The sequence below is a fragment of the Dama dama genome, chromosome 20, assembly GCF_033118175.1.
Source record: "Dama dama isolate Ldn47 chromosome 20, ASM3311817v1, whole genome shotgun sequence".
Classification (NCBI taxonomy): Eukaryota; Metazoa; Chordata; class Mammalia; order Artiodactyla; family Cervidae; genus Dama; species Dama dama.
This window is the reverse complement of record NC_083700.1, coordinates 22,035,105-22,047,625: the sequence shown is the minus strand read 5'-3', so window position 1 is coordinate 22,047,625 and position 12,521 is coordinate 22,035,105. Positions and strand designations below refer to the sequence as shown.

General features: G+C 45.6%; 1 protein-coding gene and 4 non-coding genes across 5 annotated transcripts; 2 read left to right on the top strand and 3 right to left on the bottom strand.

The window, feature by feature from the left end:
- Positions 1–1,106: 1,106 nt before the first annotated feature.
- Positions 1,107–1,179, bottom strand: TRNAV-AAC (transfer RNA valine (anticodon AAC)). Its single transcript has one exon. It is a non-coding gene; the product is annotated as a tRNA-Val (tRNA).
- Positions 1,180–7,219: 6,040 nt separating this feature from the next.
- On the top strand, positions 7,220–7,957 carry LOC133040160 (E3 ubiquitin-protein ligase RNF138-like). The gene is made up of 2 exons (XM_061119918.1): positions 7,220–7,334; positions 7,605–7,957. Exons 1-2 carry the CDS (start codon positions 7,220–7,222, stop codon positions 7,955–7,957), a joined length of 468 nt encoding a protein of 155 aa, XP_060975901.1.
- A 2,772-nt stretch (positions 7,958–10,729) lies between these two features.
- Positions 10,730–10,800, top strand: TRNAG-CCC (transfer RNA glycine (anticodon CCC)). The gene has a single exon. It is a non-coding gene; the product is annotated as a tRNA-Gly (tRNA).
- A 784-nt stretch (positions 10,801–11,584) lies between these two features.
- TRNAE-UUC (transfer RNA glutamic acid (anticodon UUC)) lies at positions 11,585–11,656 on the bottom strand. Its single transcript has one exon. It is a non-coding gene; the product is annotated as a tRNA-Glu (tRNA).
- A 510-nt stretch (positions 11,657–12,166) lies between these two features.
- Positions 12,167–12,239, bottom strand: TRNAV-CAC (transfer RNA valine (anticodon CAC)). The gene has a single exon. It is a non-coding gene; the product is annotated as a tRNA-Val (tRNA).
- Between the last annotated feature and the right edge of the window lie 282 nt (positions 12,240–12,521).

Below are 12,521 nucleotides of genomic sequence, written 5' to 3'. Positions count from 1 at the left end.
AGATTTCTCATATGTGAAATGAGGATGATGATATGATAGAAGCCGGTTGAAAGGATAAAGTGAGTTCACCCATGTAAAACTCATAGACAGTGCCTTAGCACATGGCACTTTGCATGTCACCATTGAGTGTAAGCTCTTGCATTTTGGCGCTACACTGCATGAAGTCTGGGTGTGGTTTTCTTTTAAGTTACTGATATCTTTCAGTGGCAGTGGATCTTTCAAGAGAGAGTGAAGGAATCCCGTCTGACCAGCAGTAACCTCCTGGGCGAGTGGAATCTGCCAGTTTACTAGTTCATCTGATCAGCTCATCAAAAGGGGAACAGTAGTCCAATTCCTTGCTTCAGAAATCCCCCAATTAAAAAAAAATGAAGGTTTTACAGTGAAAAATGTTCCTATACATAAGACCCAGAATTTTACGTAACAGATATATATATATGTATATATATTTCTCGCTACATAGAAATGTAAAGCTAATATACAAGCAATGGACCTTACTATATGTATATCTATGTATGTACAACACACACACATACACACACACAGACAAGGACATACATGCAGGTAGTCTCTGATCCTCAGAGAGGATCTCTGGAGGAAAGCAGGTTGACTGAGAATCCTAGAATGCATGAAAGAGTAGGCTCATCATCATCACCCTGTAAACTCCTTTTACCTATGAAATTTCCTCCACTGTTTATAGGACTCTCTATTTAACCTTTTCCATATATGTTCCCAATTAATTTGATTCTATCCTTTTCCTCCGTTTTCCCTCCATTTTTCCTCCATTGTATCATAGAAAAAGCAAGAGAATTACAGAAAGTTATCTATTTCTGCTTCATTGACTCCACTAAAGCCTTTCACTGTGTGGATCACAACAAAATATGGAAAATTCTTCAAGAGATTGGAAAAACAGACCACCTTACCTGCCTGCTGAGAAACCTGTCTGCAGGTCAAGGAGAGATCAAATCAGTCAGTCCTAAAGGAAATCAACCCTGAATATTCACTGGAAGGAATGATGCTGAAGCTGAAGCTCCCAACTTCACTCCACGCGGCAGGCCTCTACTGTGTGTTTAAAATATGAATCTGAAAGTCTGGGGGAAAAGTGAAGTTGTTTCCGCCCGGTTTCGAACCGGGGACCTTTCGCGTGTTAGGCGAACGTGATAACCACTACACTACGGAAACTGCGCGACCACTTGTCCCTAGCGACATATTCAAGAGTTGCTTGGTTGAACACACCTGACCGTCAAATTTTCAAAGGAAGCGGACTCTGGAAACACAGGCAATTAGTCAAGTAAGGATCTGCCGGTCTTGAAAAGCCCTGATGAAGGGTTCCTCGCCTCTCCGCCTCTCCCGGAGCGAGGTCCCTGTGTGCCAGCTTTGCGCCCAAGCGCAGAGGTCGCCCCCGCTGACTCCCCAGTTCTCAGAAGCCTCAGGAGCCGGGGGAGGAAGGTGCGTCTGAGCCCCAGGTGGCCCCACGTCCGTCAAGGTGGACGCATCCCTTCCGGCGGCAGATCCGCGCCTTAGCGTCCCTTTTCATGGCGCCAGCGGGGACCGGGCTCGATGCTTTAAATCCCACTCGGGAAACAAAGGACCCGCCCCCCCTCTGCGCCGCCCGACCCGTGCGCCCCTCTCACAGGCCTTTCACAGCAGCGCTTCTCCGGCGCCGCCTGGCACCGGGGGTTCCTCGGATTCCTGCCTCTGTGGCTGATTCTAGTCCCCTAGTTTCAGTCCAGACTTGCATCTCACGTCCACGTTTAGCAGGAAGCGCAGCAAAGGCTGAGGCTCAGGTCATTTGTTGAATTCCTTTGCCGACCAGGCCCCGCAGGAAGCGCGGAGGAGCCGGGCGCGTTCCACGCAGATCTGACCGTCTTCATTCCTTCCTCTTCAGACTTGACATTCTTCGTGAAGGCCGGCTTTGTTTTACAATTCACAATGTCTGAAACGCCTCTGGTTTTCCTTTTATAATTTTGCAGTTCAACAGGTCGTGGAACGCGAATTGAACAGAGAGGTAAAGGCGTTTTGTCAGAAAGCCGGTGACTTGAAGGGTTTTCGTATTTACTTCACAGCAGGCCGAGTTTCTTTTCGCTGAAAGACTTTAATGCAATGTTGTCTGTGTGTCTGTCTCTGGTTTCCATTAGAAGTGGAGCGTCTCAATTTGGGGACTGCATGTGCCGTTTTCTCCAGCCGTGGCTTTCCTCTTCTCGGGGCGGCCGGCGCTGCCTTCGCGTCTGAGGTTCACCGGCTGAGACCCCGAGGAAGGCGCGGGCCGCGTCCGGGCCGCAGGGCTCCTCCTGGTTGCGCGGGGACTCCGAGCGCGGTCGAGGGTGAGCCCGCCCGACAGCACCCTCACTCGCCCTAGAGGCCTGAGTTCCCAAAGAGGCGGACTGGAAAATGGCTTTAGATGAGGGCGTTTCTTTGAGATTTCCCCTTGCTTTCTTCCCCTGCAGGTCCTAGATTTCAGCTCCCACGTCCAGACAGAGGAGCGGATTCATCGTTTTCTGTCGCGTCTGGCATTGGACGGGACGCCCCACTTGGACGGGACGAGGGTGCGGTGGTCCTCTCCCCGTCAGGGTGGGCGCACAGCGGACGCCCGAGGGACCACAGACACACGGCTCCCTGCGGCAGAAATGGTAGGCGCAGGGCTTCAGAGCCCGCGAGTGGAGCGCGCTGAGGCGACGGATCCATCCCCTGCCCCCGAAGATGTGACAAAGCCCAACGCCTGGATCAGAGGTTCAGCCTCATCCAAGAAGTGGACAAGGGAGGTTCCGCAGGTCGTGTGGGAAGACCTGGAATCCAGGTTTGGTGAGAGGTCAAGCTCTCTTTCTGAACCTGTTTCCTTGTGAAGCAGGGGCCACTTGGTTCTCAGCTGGTGATGGGTGGCTCCATTTACTACCTGATCTTGACCTGATTTCGGGGCCTCCTCTGAGAGCGGCACGAGGACCGGCTGCTTTTCCTCCTCGATCAGCTCAATCCGCAGAGCCTGACCCTCTTTATCATTGTGTCTTTGGCTGGAAACCGCGGTGTGGAGTTGAATTCGTTCCCTTTTGTTCTCTGACTCAAATCAGATTGTCCCGCACTTGTGCTGGAGTGAGGGAAAGCGAAGTGTCTTCACAAGGGATGAACTTCTTGGTTTTCAGAGAGATGATAGGTGTCACAGGTAGAGACGATGTAGGGCCCAGATGAAAAGGTGAGGGGATATCAGGAGGTAAAAGTATCCTGCAGTCAGCTTTGTCCTGTGCCCTCCTTGGATTCACTGACTGTGGCTTGTTCTCCAAGGTGACTCAGAGCAGAGAAAGGTGGGCTGGTTGTCGGCCCTGTGGAGCTTTCCGGCGGTGAGGAACTCTTGCCAGATTTCTTCAGTTCAGTAGCGACCCCAAGGATGGCAACACACCAGGCTTCCCTGTCTTCACCAAAGCCTGGAGTTTCTTCAAACTCATGTGCACTGAGTCAGTGATGCCATCCAACCATCTCATGCTCAGTCACCCTCTTCTCCTCTTGCCTTCAATCTTTCCAGCATCAGGGATTTTATACTGAGTCAGCTCTTCCCATCGGTGGCCAAACTATTGGAGCTTCAACTTCAGCATCAGTCCTTCCGAAGAATATTCAGGAATGATTTCCTTTAGGATGAACTGTTTGGATCTCCTTGCAGTCCAAGGGGCTCTCAAGAGACTTCTCCAACACCACAGTTTAGAAGCATCAATTCTTGGGTACTCAGTTTCCTTTATAGCCCAACTCTCACATCCATACATGACTACCGGGAAAACCATAGCTTTGTTTAGATGGACCTGTGCCGGCAAAGTAATACCTCTGCTTTTTAATGTGCTGTCTATGTTGGTCAGAGCTTTTCTTCCAAGGAGCAAGTGTCTTTTAATTTCATGGCTGCAGTTACCATCTACAGTAATTTTGGAGCCCAGAAAATAGTCTGTCACTGTTTCCATGGTTTCCCCACCTATTTGCCATGAAGTGATGGGACCAGATGCCATGATCTTCGTTTTTTGAATGTTGAATATTAAGCCAGCTTTTTCACTCTCCACGTTCACTTTCATCAAGAGGTTCTTGACTTCCTCTTCGTTTTCTGCCATAAAGGTGGTGTCATCTGCATATCTGAGGTTATTGATATTTCTTGCAGAAATATTCATTCCAGCTTGTGCTTCATCCAGGCTGGCATTTCACATGATGTACTTTGCATAGAAGTTAAATAAGCAGGGTGACAACATACAGTCTTGACATACTCCTTTCACAATTTGGAACCAGTCCGTTGTTTCATGTCCGATTCTAACTGTTGTTTCTTCACCTGCATACAGCTTTCTCAGGAGGCAGGTAAGGTGGTCTGGTATTCCCATCTCTTGAAGAATTTTCCACAATTTGTTGTGATCCACACAGTCAAAGTCTTTGGCGTAGTCAATAAAGCAGAAGTAGATGTTTTTCTGGAACTCTCTTGCTTTTACTATGAACCAACGGATGTTGGCAAGTTGATCTCCGGCTCCTCTGCCTTTTCTGAATCCGGCTTGCACATCTGGATGTTCTCAGTTCACATACTGGGAAAACCTCACAGTGAGAATGTTGACCATTACTTTGGTAACATGTGAGATGAGCACAATTGTGCAATAGTTTGAACAATCTTTGCCACTGCCTTTCTTTGGCACTGGGATGAAAACTGACCTTTTCCAGTCCTCTGGCCGCTGCTGAGTTTTCCAAATTTACGGGCATCTTGAGTGCAGCATTTTAACAGCCAGGCCTCCCTGTCCATCACAAGAGTTTTTTGAATGTTCTTCCTAATGACCCCTGAGTTATAAGTAGTCCAGTCTGTCTGGGGAGATCGCTTACATACAATTGCTTGTCCTGTGTGAGCACCAGGCATTGTTCCAGGATCTTTTTAAAACTTGTTTTCTTGGCGTCAGGCACTTTCTTCATAAAAATACCCCGTTCATTACTCTGCTGAGTACTTGAGGGAGACCCATTCATATCCTAGCATTCTCTCTCTCCCACTGTCTCTCATCACTAGACCTTTCTTCTGTTTCTTTTCATCATTATTAACTTTTCTTCAAATATAGCTGTTTTATGATGTGTTAATTATGATGTTGTGTTAATAGCACAGTGAATTGGCTATACACATACATATATCTCCTCTTTTGTGGATTTCCTTCTCATTTAGGTAACCACAGAGCATACAGTAGTGCCCTATGCCATACAATAGATTCTCATTTGATATTTATTGTATACATAGCATCAATAGTGTATATGGGCAAATCCTAATTTCCCAATTCCCCCAACTCCCCTTTCCACCTTGATGTCCATACCTTTGTTCTCTACTTCGTTTTTGGAAATAAGAATCACTGGATCTTTGTCCTGTGAACTCTAGCTGATTGCTCTCCACCAGCTCTCAGCTTCATCTCCAGAGTCCAGTAGACTGACCTCAAATCCTCCTCTTGGTGCCCAGGCTGGGAACTCACTGAAAGCAGGAAGCTGGACCCATGGCAAGACTCATCTTGTTTGTTGGTCGCCTCTCAAGGCTTGCCATCCTTTGCTGCCTGAATTCCTGTGTGTTAGAAACCAGTATTTCATGGTTTTTGTCTTTTATTCCTTTGGAAGTGGGACAAAGGCTGAGAGTGAGATTTAGGAAGGAGGGTTAATCTGATTTCTGTCACTGCACCTTTGCTAGAAACTGAAGGCATCCCTTTATGTTCTTAGTTTTCCCTAAATAGATGTTCTAATTTATATTCCAGTGTATTTTGCCAACTCAAGGAAAGAGTCTTTTTCTTCATGGTCTTGCCATCACAAGAAATTGTCAGTACTCATGTCTGTTACTCTAACAAAGGAATTTGTGCCCTACTGACTCAGCTTAGTGGGAGGTGCATTGAAAAGACGATGTGTACATTACCCAGAGATTGCACATACTCAGCAGCTAAACTTCCAAGCTGATCGGAAAGTATTCTAATAATTATAAGTGTTTATAGTGGTGACCCAGTAATTCACCCCAGAGAAGACCAGCCAGAATGACTCTGGAGAGCTTCTTGCAGAGCAGCTTATGGATTACAGAAATTTAAAGAAAAAAAGAAGACTCACTGGTTCCAGACATTTGTCGTCTTACCTCCCCTTTATGAGTTGTATTTTGGCTTAGGTTGGATGCACACAATCTAATGAGGGGTCTCTCTCCGGTACAGGTGCATTTGCAAGCCCGAGGCTGTCTCTGAATGATATCTCAACAGTACGTGGCTACATCTGCAAAAATTATCTCATTTGAGACAAATTGTTGCAAGCTACAGAATACTGAACCCATAATGCATCTTGTGCAAACCTGGATCCTGAGAGTTATTGGGTCATCTTCCACTAATTCCTCAGTTGAAGCTCCTGAGGAAACAAGAGCTCTTTGGATTTTCCATACTCAGTTGAGGATGTCTCTAGGTTGTAGGACATTTCCCTCTGCCCTTCTCTTTCCCTCTTGGAGTGTGTGCCTTTCTGTCTCTCTCTGTCCCTTATACTCTAAGCTACTGTGGATCTTACCCATTTTCCAGGACTGTGGATTAGGCGTCCTTCAATCAGGAAGCACTTTCTAGGTGCTCACCAGGTACCAGGCCCTTCTCCAGGAAAACTGCTGTATCAGGAGCAAAGTCAAGGTCCCACTCCTTGGTGCATTCACACCAGGAGGCATCAAAAATATGATTCACACACACACACAGACACACACACACACAAGAATCACAGCAGGAGAACAACCTGTCATGTTCTTCTCAGGTTCATCTGCCTGCCAGCGCATAAGGACCCCAGCACTGAGTAAAAAAAGAATTACATAGCACATGGGAAAATGGGTGACTTGAGATATAGAAGGCAGGTAACTAAGAATCAGGAATTTTTTTTTTTTAAATAAAGGAGTACCTCAGATAAGCAACAGGTTCTTACTTAGCTTAGAGAGTCCATGTGTTGTACTCATCTTCAAGTGACATTATGGCTACATTCAGGAACATCTCCTAAGGGTACCCATACATCCTCTTAAGCTGTTAAGCTATAGCCCTTCTATATATAATCTATAAAAATATGGGCAGCATTATTTCTACCGTAATTAGAAATTCTCCAGGCAAAGATTATACATTAATTCAACCAATTTGATATCAGTTAAAGAACTTAAAGTTAGGGTTCACGCAGGGAGTGGGCCCCTGGCTGCCACCACCACCTCGGCCGCTGCTGCTGTCATCGCCTTCATCCCTCGTCCCCCCCCCGCCCCATGGCCAAAGAGCTCTCTGCGGCCACATCCTACACTGAAGATGATTTCTACTGCCCCGTCTGTCAGGAGGTGCTCAAAATGCCCGTGCGGACTGCGGCCTGTCAGCATGTTTTCTGTAGAAACTGTTTCCTGACTGCAATGAGAGAAAGTGGAATACATTGTCCCCTCTGTTGTGGAAGTGTGACTAGAAGAGAGAGAGCATGTCCTGAACGGGCCTTAGACCTTGAAAATATCATGAGGACATTTTCTGGTAGCTGCAGATGCTGTGCAAAACAGATTAAATTCTATCGCATGAGACATCATTACAAATCTTGTAAGAAGTATCAAGATGAATATGGTGCTTCTTCTATCATTCCAAACTTTCAGATCTCTCAAGATTCAGTAGGGAACAGTAACAGGAGTGAAACATCTGCATCTGATAACACAGAAACTTACCAAGGGAATACAAGTTCTTCTGGGCAGCCTACCTTTAAGTGTCCCTTGTGTCAAGAATCAAATTTTACCGGACAGAGTTTATGGGATCATTGTAACAGTAACCACCTATTTCAGATAGTTCCTGTGACGTGTCCTATTTGTGTATCTCTTCCTTGGGGAGATCCTAGCCAGGTTACTAGAAATTTTGTTAGTCATCTAAATCAAAGGCATCAGTTTGATTATGGAGAACTTGCGAATCTTCAGCTAGATGAGGAAACCCCGTATCAAACTGCTGTTGAAGAATCTTCTCTAGTAAACATCTGAAGGCTGTAGACACCTCTGCATCTTTGTACCTGCAAGTGCCATCTTTAAGAAGAAAACTACAGGAAGTCACCATTTCAATAACTTGATGTGTATATTAATAAAAGTATTTCAGTCTATTGTTTTAGATTTTTAATTCAATAATAAAGGTGGGCCATGTAAAATCTTAATTCTTTTGATAAGTTAAAAGATAAAGCTTAGGACATTATCTTTATAAACATTAAAAGCATTATATTTCATTAGTGGTGAAAAGAGAATCCCTATTGTACTTATCTTTTTTGCATTACGTGTTCTTGAATTTTTCCTTACTTTTGAAATTTGGTGCAGTTCCTCCCATTGACATTATTGCACACAGGTAACACAGTACCAAATTCTGAATGATGTGATTAATATAAACCTAACAAAACTGAGCCAGTTATTTGAGTTGCAAATGGAGACTTGAAGTGCTAAATGAAACAATCAAAAGAAAACTTTCTAAAATAGAGATTCTAGCTGCAGAATTCAACTATAAGAAAATTGTATTTATATAATATTTAGCATTTTTGAAGACTAGTGAGATTTCTTTAATAATTTTAACTCTTTAAAAAGCAAAAGCTCACTGTATAGATATTTCCTTTTGGCTATTAGAAGGAAATATCAAGAGAAAAATGAATTTCTTTGGTGGACAGTTGGTAATGTCAAATCTTGTTTGTTTGGCTGACTGATTTGTAAGCCTCAAGTACAGTAAGCTGAATTACAGCTCTTTGGCCTCAGAATTTTCAATAACAGAATTGCTGGTTAGCTATGATGAACCTTTTATTACAAACTTGCAGTTGGTGATACTACATTCTCTCTCTATATTTAAATGAGAGGTTTGACTTCATCTCAATTTAGAAACTTGTTCAAAGCTCAAGATGTGTATGTATATATACATGCACTTTTGTATGTGTGTATACACATGTAAGCATGCAATTTGTCTGGTTATATGCAGAATTTCTATTAAGATTTTTTAAAGGGACAAGTAATATGCAGTTGATGTGTTTATCTGAGTTGATTAAAATTTTGTATGTTACCAAAATTTTTAAAGTAACAGTCAAATGCTAAGTTGTCTACTTGGCTACTCTGACACCTTAAAAATTGAGTTTATACACCTACACAATTATATGTTTACATGGTGCTCATTTGTTATCTTAAAGATAATGCGGGACTATAGGAGTGAGATGGATCCTACCAGCCACTCTGTTTCACTACATTTCAGTCAAAAAGTTCATTTTTTTGAGTTCATTCTTAGTATTCATTAAGGAAAGTCATGAAATAACTTGTACTCGAAGGCCCAAATCACAGAATAAAGCTGAAGAGTGGATTAGCTGACATTCCATACTAATATAATTGTTTATGCTTTCTTTAAATTAAATAACTAAAAGAACATAAAATCTCAGAAGTAGTTTGCTGCTAATATACACATATGTTGTATCAAAAGGTATATTTTGGTTTTGTTAAAACCCTTGTTGACTTTTCTACAGTGAATTTTTTGTAACTTGATTTAATAAAAATGTTAATTTTGAGAAAAAAAGAACTTAAAGTTAATGATAGATCTTAAAATTGCAAGTTGAGCCGAATTGTGGCAGATAAATGCAACTTAGAATCACATATTAGATGATAGCTAAAAACATTTACCCCAAATTAAAAGGGGAATAATTAAGTCACTGTGATTTTGAGAACCAAAAAACTTAACCCTGATTTAAAAGATATTATATGGTATACTTAATTTACTGGGACACATAATTTTAAAATTTATAAATAATAATAAATCTGAAAGTTACCATGAGGTAGTTTTTAGACCAAAATTTCAAGCAGTGTGGGGCATACCAAGAGTCATCTCTGGGAGCGTGACAGGACAAATATTTTCTATGTAATTATACATCAATTATTAGAATTCTCTAGAGTGTTAAAAGTATTTGAGGTTCATCCTTATTATCAACTTGAATGTAATTCTTGTTTGCAGCATGGAGAGCACTAATTTATCTAAAGTTAAACGTTTTTTATATTCCTGAGTTACATTTCGGTAAAACAAAGTTAAAGGGAAAAAAAAGAAAAAAACCTCACATGGTTGCTAGTCACTGAGATGGAAAGGTTGGTTCAGAACTCCACTTTGGAGAGAGGCAGAACGACGTATGTGTGGGAAAGCAGGGTGCCTCTGTGCTTGAATTCAGAGTGGACCTGGGACTGGGTCCAGGCCAGAACACAAGACTAAGCATTATTGTCACAGGGCAGCCACCCAACCGAGCGCAGCCACACAGCAGCTCTGGAAAGCTTTTGAGAATATGCCCCTCCCTTCGCAGCATTTCCCATCTGGTTCTCTCAGCCTCCAACCACAGGGAAGGACTCTTCACCCCTGTGTCCTGACAGAACACTTGATGCTCCGTGCAGGGCACAGGGAACCAGGCAAGAGCCAAGGGGGCAGCTGCACTGCCTCGACGGGTTTCTAGTAAAGGAGCGTGGAAGTCCCATGGACAGAGGGGCCTGGTGGGCGAGAGTCCAAGGGGTCGCAAAGAGTTGGACAAGGCTGAGCCAGTGAGCACGAGCAGCAGGCGGTTCCACCACTCAGACGGAGCCAGAGCACACCTGATTGCCCGCCAAAGCAACCCTCAGGAGGCAGAGGGCAGCCGGTGCCGCGGAGGGCGGAGGATGAAAGCCTAGACCGTCCTGGGAACAAAGGGCATGAGTGGCCTGCGCTTGAGAAAGAGCTGAATAGAACTCCCACTAGGCAGTTGTTGCGAACAGCCCTCTAGAGCGGCATTGGTGGTTCAGTGGTAGAATTCTCGCCTCCCACGCGGGAGACCCGGGTTCGATTCCCGGCCAATGCATCGTGGTCTTGCTTGTTTTGGGCTTCCCTGGTGGCTCAGAAGGTAAAGAATCTCTATGAGGAGATACAGGAGACCTGGGCTGGAACGATCCCCTGGAGAAGGAAATGGCAACCCTCTCCAGTATTCTTGCCTGGAGAATCCCATGGACAGAGGAATGCTACAGTCCAAGGGTTGGCAAGAAGTCCAAAAGGACTGAGCGACCCAAAAGAGAACGGATTCCAGATTCCTGAAGGGCCAAGAGGGCCCTCTTATGGACGGTAAGGGTGTTCCCTGGCCTTGGAAGACAGGTCCCAGGGAAGTTAGCTTTGAGAGGGACGCCAAAGGAAAGGAACAATCCTGAGATATCCGTATATTACTACCAAGTGACGTCATAACTCTTACATAAAGAAAGAATGTGATGCCACCTGGGCACTTAGGTACAGAATATAGCATGTTAGTATTCTTGCAAACTTTTGGTATCTTAGAAAAGCTTTTGCTTTGGGTTTTTAATGAATTTTTGGAACTGAAGCCTCACATTCTCTTTGAATGGAAACTCTGTTAAGTAATACTCTGGGTTTACCATGCCAGGTGAAAAGGGTGGAGGCCAGAGCTGACCAGCCTAGGCTGTTCATGGCATTTGAGCTCCAAAAGCCAGCGTGAGGTCCAGGACCCTGAGGCGCGGACTCAGCGGCATTTAGAAACGCTGTGCAGAAATGTTCTGCATTGGACCTTTAAGCAAAATACAGTTCCGATGTGGGCAGGAAGAGAGACTTGTGTGAGTGCAGACGCTGGAAGAAAGAAGGCTTTCCCTGACCGGGAATCGAACCGGGGTCGCGGCGGTGAAAGCGCCGAATCCTAGCCACTAGACCACCAGGGAAGCTGTAGACAAAAATGGCTATTTAGCTTCTCCAGGTGAAAGGTGAGTGCAAGATGACCCTTCAGAAAGTCAGAAAGCTGGAAAGGAAATGTCGCAGCGGCCCAGGGCTGTGTGCGAGGCTCCCAGCCCTGCCCCCGCCGCTCATCGGCCTTCGCCTCTCCTGTCCTGGGCGTCGCTTTTGCTCCGGGGCAAGGACACAAAGTAGCGGGCTGGGTCCCTCCTGCTCTCGCTCTAGCGCGGCGTGCTGCCGAGCCCAGGTCTTGCTCCCTTCGTGAACCTCGGGTTTTCTTTGGAGTCAGGCTCGGTGATGAGTGGCGGGTGATGAGCGGATCCATCCACCTCCAGATCTCTGCCCTGGCTCCGGGGCCTCTCCGAGCTGAATAAACTTCCAGGTGGTCACCAACTCTTCCTACAGCTGCGTCCCCTGCCTCACCCCGGGCCTTTCGCGCCTGTCGGTTTTGCCAATGAGAACGCACATCTCAGGGGGGAAAAAAAATGGAAGAGGAGGACTGTTTCCGCCCGATTTCGAACCGGGGACCTTTCGCGTGTGAGGCGAACGTGATAACCACTACACTACGGAAACGGGACAATTTCTACTGCAAGACAGTATCCATGAAATTCCGAAGTTCCGCCACCCCTATCCACACCACCGACTCTTAACTCTGAGAGAGGGACCTTGACGCCCCTAGCTCTCTCAGGCACGGAGACGGCGGCCCCCGAGGGCCCTGCTTTAGGGTTCCTCCTCTCCCCTGAAGTGAGGACCCTCGCGCCCCCACAGGCTGCCTTCGGGGTCCCGCACCCAACGCAGAATCCTCAGACCCTCAGCTGCGCAGCCTGAGTTCAGGGGTCGCCCCCGCCGACTCCC